At 41.1% G+C, this 12,220-nt stretch overlaps 2 protein-coding genes across 4 annotated transcripts in view; one reads left to right on the top strand and one right to left on the bottom strand.

The window, feature by feature from the left end:
- CROT (carnitine O-octanoyltransferase) overlaps nt 1–11,666 on the bottom strand; it is a 41,657-nt gene extending 29,991 nt beyond the window's left edge. Inside the window, exons 1-6 of one of the 3 annotated variants that reach the window (XM_066353796.1) lie at nt 11,536–11,666; nt 10,880–10,965; nt 8,016–8,151; nt 2,956–3,080; nt 690–871; nt 402–526 (exon numbers count right to left, since the gene is read on the bottom strand). In XM_066353796.1, the coding sequence (XP_066209893.1) occupies nt 402–526; nt 690–871; nt 2,956–3,080; nt 8,016–8,130 (547 nt within the window). In that variant the 5' untranslated portion in view covers nt 8,131–8,151; nt 10,880–10,965; nt 11,536–11,666. Of the gene's footprint in view, nt 1–401; nt 527–689; nt 872–2,955; nt 3,081–8,015; nt 8,152–10,879; nt 10,966–11,231 lie in introns of all 3 variants that reach the window. The other 2 variants (XM_066353797.1, XM_066353795.1) reach the window with 2 other exon arrangements.
- The window catches only part of LOC136383888 (uncharacterized), a 41,268-nt gene continuing 37,682 nt past the window's right edge, over nt 8,635–12,220 (top strand). The window contains exons 1-2 of the mRNA XM_066353792.1: nt 8,635–8,802; nt 11,252–11,909. Of these exons, the coding sequence (XP_066209889.1) occupies nt 8,635–8,802; nt 11,252–11,909 (826 nt within the window). The remainder of the gene's footprint in view (nt 8,803–11,251; nt 11,910–12,220) is intronic.

Here is a 12,220-nt window from a genome sequence, read left to right as displayed (position 1 = left end):
TCTTCACGATGAGGGGGGCATGATGAGCACAGAGAAGCAAACACGCAGAAACGGACCCCAAATAAGAAGAAATAAGGGTAAAAACAGAAGGATTCAAATCATATTCTCATATGCTGATTTGTAAATCTACCCTTTCAACCAAAATTTAAGCTTTTAAATTATGTAACATAAGCATCAGGTTTGTATAGAACCATGCAAGACACAGTTTAGAAAATCGAGTCCCATAAAACAGTTTCAACTAATCAGAATAACTGAAATAAGGTTCATAGAAAGCCTTCAATTTAGCAAAACTCAGTAAGAAATATTCTTCAAAATAGCATATTCTGTGTCACAGAAACTACAGCAAAACTACCCAAATCTCAATGCCTTTACCAAAGAAAGTACCCACATTTTCTACTTACCAGTCCTAAAATAATTCATAATTGAGTCTCTAGTGATTCCTGGAACCTTGCAGGTAGCAAACAGCATTCGGAATTGATTCATATCTAGAGGAGTATTCCCAACTTTATGAACAGGCAGTTTTTCTCTAATAAAACAAAAAAAAGTATTTTGATTAGGAAGTCATCATAAAACTTATAAACCAGTCACAGCTATAATACTCATCTCCAAATAAGTAAATGAAGCTTCTCTCTACTTTTTCCACCTGATACTTTGGGTAAATTTCCTACTAAATTCATTAAGTATCTTACTTTCTTAACAGCTGCCAGTAGTTCAAGTTATGCCAAAGACTTATACTTCCTCTTTCCAATTGTGTTCCTTCCTTTGGAGGCCAGTAGTGTTCAATATGGGATGCAGGACCCCCAAAGTTGACATTCAGTTGTGATGGCACACGGACATCCAGGTAGGCGACATTCAGCCACCACTCTTCCAGCTAAAATAAAGAACATCAGCCTAATGCTACTGATAATATAAGAACGTGTAAAAACAAAGTTACTATTTGGGGTTTCTATCCTCTTCTTAGGAACTGTAGGGTCCTTAACTATTATTCAGTTTAACTGCATTATCAAAAGTATGAAACCAAAAAGCATCTTCAGACAGATCATTATCAATCACAAATACCCAACAAAGTACTTAGATGTGTTTTCTCAGAGTACCTGGGGTACAATATTTAATAATTACTTAATTAATGGATTTACAATTTTCCTTTTCTAAGCAAAAACTGATATATTAAATAATATAAAAACTTTTCAGTAGGTGTTAAAAACTAATTTACGTGTTCTATGTGTCTCTTTTCCACTATACACACTTTAATTTTTTGCACAAGTAAGCAGATCTTATCAAATTATCTGCAGTTATTTTTGAAAAAGTTGATGTTCTCAATTATAATCCATCATTCAAAAAAAGATATAAATGAAAAGGATACAGACAAAACAACAACTTCTTACCTTTACCCTAAATTAGTTAAAACCACTCAAGGCTTAATATTGAGAATAAAGGAATCTGGAAGTATCATTTTATTATTCCATCATAGATACCAATGGCTGATGAAAAAATAAGCTTGCTTTTTAACTGCTAAAACTAAAAGATAATTGCAGTCATTATTTCTAGACTAAAGGAATTATCTGTAATTAAATCCTCTGGTGTATACTATATAAGTAGAGTAGTAAAGCTGAAGAAGCCAAAGATTCCTTGTAGAAAACTGATATCCTTAATAATTACTATAGCAATGTCGCAATCTAACTGAAACACAGAATACTCATAACCATTCTCCACTCTGATTCTGTCATGGCTCTTTCTCTCACATGCACTGTTTAAATATCTACACCATATATGTGACATGTCCACTTTAGTAGCATTTAAGGATTTTTTAGGCAATGATCACCTGGACAAAATATTTCTCTCAGGCTTGGCCTACAAATCACCTGCATCAGAAGCACATGGAATAGTTGTTAAAATAAGGATTTCTGGGTCCCATTCCAGAAATACTGAATCAGAATTACTGATCTCAGGAAATCTGCATTTTATAACAAGTTTGCCATATGATAAGAAAGTAGCCTGCTCATACACTCAAATTCCAGAGTTAATCAATTCATTAGAATGATGATAATGACTGCAAGATTTTTCACAGTAATAATTTTTTCTTTTTTTTTTTTTTTCTTTTTCATTTTTCTGAAGCTGGAAACAGGGAGTGACAGTCAGACAGACTCCCGCATGCGCCCGACCGGGATCCACCCAGCACGCCCACCAGGGGCGGTGCTCTGCCCCCCAGGGGGCGATGCTCTGCCCATCCTGGGCGTCGCCATATTGCGACCAGAGCCACTCTAGTGCCTGAGGCAGAGGCCACAGAGCCATGCCCAGCGCCCGGGCCATCTTTGCTCCAATGGAGCCTTGGCTGCGGGAGGGGAAGAGAGAGACAGAGAGGAAAGCGCGGCGGAGGGGTGGAGAAGCAAATGGGCGCTTCTCCTATGTGCCCTGGCCGGGAATCGAACCCGGGTCCTCCGCACGCTAGGCCGACGCTCTACCGCTGAGCCAACCGGCCAGGGCCACAGTAATAATTTTAAAGTGAAAGATATGCACATTTTTATTTTCCATTTTATTTATTTAATTAATTTATTTTTGTATTTTTTCCCTAAGTTAGAAATGGGGAGGCAGTCAGACAGACTCCCGCATGCACCCGACCAGATCCACCCAGCATGCCCACCAGGGGGATTGCTCCATTGCGGCTGGAGCCATTCTAGTGCCCAAGGCAGAAGCCATGGAGCCATCTTCAGAGCCTGGGCCAACTTTGCTCATATCGAACCTTGGCTGCGGGAGGGGAAGAGAGATAGAGAGAAAGGAGAGAGGGAAGGGTAGAGAAGCAGATGGGTGCTTCTCTTGTGTGCCCTGACCAGGAATCGAACCTGGGACTTCCACATGCCGGGCCGACGCTCTACTGCTGAGCCAACCAGCCAGGACCTATTTTCCATTTTTAAAGGATCAACAATTTTCTTATCTTAAGTACAATAACATAAATACCCAATTTCTTTTTCCTTTTGCCCTTTCAAGTAATTTCTGGTGCAATTTCTCTCCAATACCATTTTGAAATTTTTGGACAATTTCTTCAGTTTTCTTATATTCTTCCTCATTTGCAAATGGCTTTACTATAAAGAAAAAATATGCATTAAAGTACTTAGACATCAAGTACCACAAACTCTTCATTTTTAGTACTTATATAAATCTTGAGACTGATTTATGTAAAATTATTATGGATACACTAATTATCATAGCAGTCCAATAAATTGGCTCAAAACCAACAATTCAAAGTACTATAAAAAAATAAAACAATGGAAATTATGTAATCTAATAAACATTTTTTTTTTGTATTTTTCTGAAGCTGGAAACGGGGAGGCAATCATCCAGACTCCCGCACGCCCACCAGGGGCTCTGCCCATCCGGGGCATCACTCTGTCGTGACCAGAGCCACTCCAGCGCCTGGGGCAGAGGCCAAGGAGCCATCCCCAGCGCCCGGGCCATCTTCTGCTCCAATGGAGCCTCGGCTGCGGGAGGGGAAGAGAGAGAGAGGAAGGAGAGGGGGAGGGGTGGAGAAGCAGATGGACGCCTCTCCTGTGTGCCCTGGCCGGGAATCGAACCCGGGACTTCTGCACGCCAGGCCGACGCTCTACTACTGAGCCAACCGGCCAGGGCCTAATAAACATTTTCTGAAAAACTATTTTAAAATCATTCTCGATGATGACAGTTAAAATGACAAAGGACTATCATGTAGCTCTTGGTCCTACAGCAAAGTAAACTGACTTTAGCCATGAATAAGAGAAATTAATGTGCCTTTCTACTAAGGTTCAAGCAGAGCCCTGAACATGCTGTATGCAGATGTAACACAAGTGTAAAGCCTGCCCATAGTGTGGTGCCGTGTTGGCAATAACGGTTTCCTTCACAAAAAGAAAAGAAAAAGAGAGAAAGAGAGGATATAGGGTTCTCAGTCCATTGAAACCAAGGGCTATGAAAATTAAGTTATAGATAAAAGTAAATTTTAGAAATCTTGAGAAATTAATATTTTCCGTTTGTTGTATTTTGCCTCTTCAGTACCTTGTCCTTTTTGTAACATTGATCTTGGAAAGAGAGAAAGGAAGGGAGAGCGAGAAAGTGAAAGAGAGAGACAGAGAAAGAGGAAAAGAGAGAAAGAAATAGGAAGAGAAAGAAAAAGAGAGAAAAGGAAAGAGAGAGAGAGAGAGATATTAATTTGTTGCTCCACTTATCTATACATTCATTGGTTGATTCTTCTATGTGCCCTGCCTGGGGAGCAAACCTGTAACGTTGCCATTTTGGGGCAACGCTCTAACCAATTGAGCTCAAAATCAACTGAGCTCAAAAACCAACCAGGACCTCAAAATCTTATCTTAAAATCAATTTAAATATCTGTACTCATAAAAAGTACAAGTAAATTTCAAAAACAGTGATTAATCAGTAAATTTAAAAAAATACTAGAATTCCCAGATGAAAGTAAAGAAAAAAGGAGAAAAATAATTTTTTTTAAAAAGAGGGTTTCTAGTTCAAGTGAATGAAATACATAGATTTACCTCTACCACTAGCAACTCACTAAAATGACAGTAAAGTAATTAAAAAGGTATAAATCTATAAGGACAAAATAATGATAAAAGAGAAGACAGCAGGACAACTTAAGCTAACATTTCACAAATTACAAAACATATAGGAAAATGGCAACTGACTTTGTAAAATCGAGAAAGTATCGAAAGTAGAAGGCAATGGAAGACAGGGCAGAGTTAGGTGCAAACCAAGAAGCAGCCAGTTCTGGCAGTATAATCCCCAAAAGGCTCAAGAATTAAAGACACATGGGCTTCCAAAGGCAGGGGACAAAGTGAGGCTGAGAACAGGATTGCCAGTAAGTCTTTAGAAGCTGCAATCACTCACCCAGACTCACCTCTGTATAGAAAACCAGGCACTTTCCTAGCAATGTCAGTGGAAATGCGGATGTTTACTCTCAGAAGTTGAACCAGTCAAGTAGAATACCTGGATTCTAGCTCAAATTGAAAAGAGGATAGCTTATAACAAACCTGTATATCCAGAACAGTGAGTCCTCCAGCCCCTTCCCCCTGCTAAACTCCCAAAACACCAACAATCAGGCCTTCTAAACAAATGATGAGAAGAATCTTCTTTGGCAAAACTGATCGGTTTAAGAGAAAGGAGTACTGATATTGGGTATGACCTCATAGACCTGCTAGTTCTCTCCCCTATTACCCTAGAAGCTTACTAGTCACCAAGCGCCACACATACACAGAGTTCCTAGTCTGCTTTTTAGAATCTGACTCAAATATGAACATCTAAGGAGTGCCAGATATTTGATGAAAGCCTCACACTCGAGAGTCAGAGAGTAGAACAAAGGATTGGTAAATACCAAACAGTAAAAAGACCAAAAGGAGAAAGTGCTAATAATGAATATACATCACAGTCTCCAAGAAAGATGCCAAGGAGTGCAGTTAAGTACAAGACCATTGCTCTAGCTTCCCACAAGTAAAGTGACACTCAAGGGGATGCAACAAAGGCTTCTACATAGGAAATGCCGGAGGGTCCAGCTGGATTCAGAAAAGGAAGAGGCACTGTAATTACAAGCATTTGTTGGATGCTAGAGTGCTCCAAAGAATTTCAGAAGGTCAGTCTATGTGTTATAATCATAAAGCTTTTGACTGAATCAATCCTGTAGAGCTACTGGCTGCTCTGAAAGAAATGGGCATGCCTCAGCATCTGCTAGCCTTGATGTGGATCCTGTATTGTGGACAGGAAGCCACTGTAAGAACAGACTATGGAGCAAGAATAGTTTCCTATAGAAAAAGGTGTCAGACAAGGGTGCATTTTATCTCCCTATTTGTTTAATATGTACACATAACGTATCAAACGAAAAACTGGATTTGACTCAAAGGAAGGAGGAGTGAAAACTGGTGGAAGAAGTATCAATAACTTTTAAGATATACAAACGACACCATCTTACTGGCAGAGAGTTGTAATGATTTGAAATGACTTCTGATGAAAGTGAAATAAGAAAAGTGCCAAAGCAGGACTGCATTTCAACAAGAAAACAATCATGACTACCGAAGCGATACACATCTTTACCAGAGACAATGAAGATACTGACTTTGTTAAGACTTTGTTTACCTTGGTTCAGTCATCAATTCAAATGGAAACTGCAGCCACGAAATCAAGAAAAGGGTGAGACTCAGAAGGGCAGGAAGGGAAGAATTAGAAAAAATCACTGTGTGTATTACAGGTGAAGGCCTAGATCATCCACATCCTTGTATTTCCAATAACTATATATGGATGCAAAGAAGACTGACAGGGAAAAAACTGATTCGATTGAAACATGGGGTTGGAGGAGTGCTAGTCTGGATCACCATAGAGATGAACAAGTGGGTCCTAGAGTTTTCCTGAAATATCACTGGAGAAGAAAAGGACAAAATTGAAGCTGATCTACTTTTAGGCACATCATGAGAAGGCAGGCTTCTTCGGAAGAGACAATAAAACTAGGTAAAATAGAAGACAACAGGGATAGAGAAAGACCAGGTGGATTGATGGTTTAAAAGAAGCCATAGGCACGAGTCTGCAGGAGTTCAGCAGGGCAGTTGAGGACCGGATGTCATGGATATTATTCATAGAGTCTCTAGGAGTCAAAGTTGACTCAACAGCAATTAACACACTAATAATGAAAGGGAAACATTTTTAAATTAAAAGCTTAGCCCAGAAGGACCAAGATCCAAGTAAGAGGAGTTCCAGAGAGAGCAAAGAAGTAAGGACAAGACTATCAGAGAAACAGTATTTCAAAAATTTCCTAGAAATAAAGAATATGACTTTTTAAACTAAAAGAACCCACTGAATATTCAGAGAAATAAATGAAAATACCTATACACTCAGAGACATCATTGAGAAATTCAGAATGGTAGGGATAAAAAAAAAGAGGTTGCCAAACATCTGGAGAGTAAAACAACAGGTCACATATAAAGGACTGAACATCCAAGAGGAACAAAACTCTTTAAAAGTATCATTTCCAACCCAGAATTCTATAGTCAGCCAATCAATCATGTACAAAGGCAGATTAAATGTTTTTCAGGTCCTACATTTTTCCCTCATCCCAGATATGCTTTCTCAAGTGCCTACTGAAGATATACAGCACCAAAATATGGAAAAACAGAAAGAAAAAAGAGGAAGACAGAATCCACAAACCAGGGAACCCAATACAGGAGAGGTGAAGAGAACTACCAGGATTCTGGCCAAAGGAAAGCCCCAGGACAACAGCTGCCCACAGCTCAAGAGATGCTGATTGGAGCAGGAGGTCGAGGGTGCCAGAGGGATGTCTCCAAGAAGAAATGAAACCGAGAGACTTATCTTATGTATTTAAATAGATTCAGGGATTCTCAGTGCATTGAAGTATTTGGGAATAAATTAGTTGTGAATATAAAGCAAATTTAGCAAATGAAAAATGAGGAGAAAAATGCAACAAAAAGGTAAATGGTTCTCTTGTGAATAACTGCAAAACATAAACCCTAAATGGTCAGGTAAATTAATTCAGGTAAACACTGATCAGGTGAAACCCTAATTAAATCAAGTGAATATTAATTTAATCCCAAACGGTGATCTGGAATTGGATTTTCCTTCTCATGTTGGGTTGTATGTATGCTGTGGGGATGGGGGAAATTAAGGGGTGTAAGAATGCTAAATATACATAATTTTAGAAACTAATTCATAATATCAACTGAAAACTCCAAGAAATAGTAGCATAAGAAGTTAAAATAGTTTAAACCTGGAGATAACACAAGAAACATAAATTATTTGAAAATGCCTGCTTGAAAGAGTGGGATGTGCAGGGGTTGGGGCTATGACACAGAGGGCTACCACTTTTTATTGTAAGTCTAACAGTACTATCTGGCTTTTTAAACTATGGAAAATTAACATAAGAGAAAATTTTGGACATTTTAAGGAAAAATCAATTAGACCCTCATCAACCTCTAAAAATTTTATAGTTTTCTAAGTTGTTAAATAAAAATAGTTATATTAAAAGATTACAAACATACCTGATTCAAGGTATTTTTGTAATGATTCTTCAAGTAAAGGAACAGGCAGTGATGGAAGAGAATCCTGGTACTGAAATGTTCTTTCTTCAGCTGACTTAGCCAATTGATTTTCCATGATACAATCACAATAGAAACACTAAAGAAAAAAGACAGCCCTCACCACTTCAATCTCACAAATATTCTTATATATATGGTAGGTCCAATTCACTAAATCAATATTTAAGAACCACAGTATATCCAGGTCTTATTTGCTTCTTGTCTTTAATAAATCCATAAACTTGTCAGACAGAGAACCAATATTTTAAAAGTGTAGACTCTGAGGGGAAGCAGAGTTTATGAAGTAAACTATATATTAAAACAGCAACTGAGAAATCAGGAACATTAACATTGAATAAGAATTTCCTGTTCTTTCAAATACTATCTTTTAAAACTAATAGCAAAAACAAAATATCCCACTCGTTGAAGGTTACAGAATAAAACATTATCAAAAACAATAGTATGGCAGAGACTCTTCTCAGCCAATGTAATTTCCCCCTTCTTTCTTAAGAGAATCTTGACTTTTATCTGGGCATAAAGCTATAGTTATATCTCCTCCCTCGGAGCTCAGCATGGCTCTGTGATGTACGTGTCACCTCGAGGTCATGCCCCTGTAAAGGACTACATGGGTTCACCCTGTGCTTTCTCTCCTTCTCACCGCCTAGCAGATAGTCCCAACTGGAACAGCACCTTGGTCCCATTTATGGAAGCCACGTACACGCATAATGTCCAAGCAGACCTCAGAGATACTGTAGGTTTGGTTCCAGACCAAGCAATAAAGTGAGCTGCGATATTTTTGGCTAGTGGAGGGTCTTGCCTTTATTTTGTAAAAAAAAAAAAAAAAAAAAAACAGATCTGTGAAGCGTAATAAAATGAGGGATGCCTGTATTGCGGTTGTCAGAATCTTTCTCCTAGCCCTGGACTCCTCCCTCTAGGTATATGAAACAAAAATAAAAAAAAAATCTCATTCATACCATTTGTTTAGCTTATATATAAAAAATTATATATAAGAGCTTATATATAAGAGCTTAGCTTAATATAAAAAAATAATCCATGGCCTGACCAGGCGGTGAATGGAGCGTAGGACTGGGATGTAGAGGACCCAGGTTCAAAACCCTGAGGTTGCCAGGTTGAGCACGGGTCACCAGCTTGAGTGTGGGATCACAGATGTGACCCCCTGGTCACTGGCTTGAGCTCAAAGGTCGCTGACTTGAGCAAGGGGTCACTTGCTCTGCTGAAGCTCCCGGGTCAAGGAACATATGAGAAAGCAATCAATGAACAACTAAGGTGCTGCAACAAAAAACTGATGCTTCTTATCTCTCTCCCTTCCTGCCTGTCTGTCCCTATCTGTCCTTCTCTCTACTTCTCTCTCTGTCACAAGAAAAAATAATAATAATAATCCAAAAAAGAGATACAACAAAGACCTCATAGTTCCTCTTCCAATCTCATGACTTTGGCCGCACTTCACTTTGACCATTCATAGACTTGGCTTTAGATCTAATGGAAATGCAGATGTAGGTTCAAATTCCAGCTCTGCCTCTTTCTAGACATGTGTGCCTGAGCAACTAACTTTAAATTTCCTTAACTGTAGAGAGCATAATCATATAATCAGATCAAGTTATTGTTAAGAGTTTTTTTTAAAATGTCTGCACAGCCTGAGCAGGCAATAGCACAGTGGACACCCTAAGGTCACTGGTTTGAGCAAGGGGTCACTGGCTTGGTTGCAGCTCCCTGATCAAGGCACATACGAGAAAACAATAAATGAACTACTAAGGTGCCATAATAAAGAATTGATGCTTCTCATCTCTCCCTTCCTGTCTGTCTGTCCCTATCTGTCCCTCTGTCTCTTTCACTAAAAATTTAAAAAATAAAAATAAAAATGTCTGCACAAACACATTATAAGAATAAAGTAATATAGTTAAGAAGACCATAGTATTATGCTAGCTAGGCAGAATTTCTATGAATAGTCCCCATAATTCACCTCCTAACACCCAGACCTGTGAATACTGTATAAGATTTTCACTTCCACGCTTGTGATCATGTTATTTTACATAGCACAACTGATCTTAAAATAGAGAGATTATCCAGGTGGGCCTAATCTAATCACTTGAGCAAGCTTTCTCCAGCTGGTGACAGAAGAGCCAGAGAAATTAAAACCATGAAAGAGGCTGTCTGACTTTGCAGACACAGGTGGTCTTACAGAACTAAGAGAAGCCCCAGCTGACAGCCAATAAGAAAATGGGGACCTCAGTTGTATAACCAATGGAAATGAACTCTGCCAAACACCTTAATGAACCTCAGGGAGATGGATTGTCCAGAGCCCCCAGAAAAGAGCCCAGAGCAACAGAAACCTGTGTTTCAGCTTTGTGAGATCCTAAGCAGTGTATCCAGCTAAACCTACCTGGACTTCTGATCTATAGAAGTTGTGAGATAATAAACTTGTGTTCTTTTTTTAAGTTTGTGATCACTGTCATGGCAGCAATAGAAAACTAATACACATACTAGAGTAGATAAGATGTTCCCTGTATACCTCCCTACCACTTAACAGGCTCTAGGAAACAGACCAAGAGTTCCAATTCCATACCCACTGTAGTCTTAACTAACCAAGAGGTACACTTTAAAATACGAATTATCAGATTCTCAACAATAAAGATTAAAAAGAATATAATTCTAAAAGAACCCATACGATATGCTTTAAGAAAACAATGACGCTGTATTTAATTATACTGGGCTTCTTGGGAGCAATGAGATGTAAACTCAAAAGTGGAAAGGAGAATCAGGAACAATAAGTTCAAAGAAAAAAAAAAGAAAAAAAGATTGCCACATACCAGTGCACCAAGATGAATTGTTTAGGACTGCCAGGAGCTTGTTGCAATAACTGTTTTGAGATCACGGGTCTGAACTAGGCTGATGACTGCGGAAAGGAAGAAACAAATTTAACAATTGCAGTGGGGGGTGAATAACATCAAAAACTGGTGGAAGAAGGTGGAAGGCAGACAATCTAAAGGTTGAGAGGCCCCAAGGCTCAAACTTTTGGGAAAACACAGCAAACACACGCAAAAAGTCCATCCGCTAGAAAAACTGCATGAAAATGACTACACAGTTCGTTCGGTTTCAGACACCCGCACTCCCTTCCATTAGAAAGCCAGCGGGACGCGGTGACCCTACCAGCCCCCGAACCAGCCCGCGGCCCGTCGTAGGACGACAGTTCAAGGCTCGCCTCTACAGCCAAGGGGCACAGAAGGCGACGGGAGCTCGCAGAGTCCTCCCACCAGCCCAGGACTAGACGCGAGAGGCCGGCAAGTGAGAGAAATCTAACCGAGCACCGCCGTCAGGGGTGCCCCTCCAACCCGGCCCCCGAGCCCGAGCACCTCCGCGGTCCTACAGTATTTAACTCTGTTCGGCACGACTTAGCTTTCTCCCTCCCCCGACGGGGTGGTACGGGAGGGAGGGAGCGCTGCCTCGGGGTCCCGCTCGTCCTCACCCCCCGCGCCTCGCCCGCTCTGCCGCAGCCCAAGCCCCGCCGGCCCGCTCCCTTAAGGCCGCTGAGAAGCCAAGAATTGGACGGAAAACCGCGAGGGTGCGGCCCCGCGACGACCCGGGAGCGGGGATTGGATGGAATTCTCGAGGTCCCGCCCCGTGCTCGAAGCCTGGGGCGGGCCGGGCCTGCGCCGTGCTGGGAGCCGGCCCCGCCTCCCGCGGGTGCCCTTGGCTTGAGGCTGGGTTCTCGTCCGGGGGCCTGGGAGAGCGTGGCGACTGCTCGGAGCGCGGTCCAAACTGTGCCCGGCAACAGTGAAGGTGCCCAGGGCTGGGCAGGGCACGGCGAGGTCTCCGGCCGGCTACGCTCCGCCCACACAGGTACCTAACCTTTTGGGATGAAAGCAGGAAACTCTGACTCAAGACGCATTTTCACCCAACTATTAGAGGCTCGGTACCCCGTTGCCCTCCCTCCTCTAGCCCCAGTTCTAGTGTACCAGCCGCTCCTCTCCCTCCCCAGTGCGACCTTTTCTGCGTCCCCTAGCAAGAAATCATGCCAACGCCTTATGAAGAAATGTGTGTGCAGGTAAAGGGACAACCACACTTGTGTCACTTCTCTTAACCTTCATCCACTGAGGCTGAAGTTTGCCCGGTTCAGACATGCTGCTGCATTCTGCCCGGCCCGAGCTTCG

This window comes from Saccopteryx leptura, chromosome 12, assembly GCF_036850995.1.
Source record: "Saccopteryx leptura isolate mSacLep1 chromosome 12, mSacLep1_pri_phased_curated, whole genome shotgun sequence".
NCBI classification, from domain to species: Eukaryota; Metazoa; Chordata; class Mammalia; order Chiroptera; family Emballonuridae; genus Saccopteryx; species Saccopteryx leptura.
The sequence above is the reverse complement of the archived record's forward strand: the minus strand, read 5'-3'. Positions and strand labels throughout refer to the sequence as shown.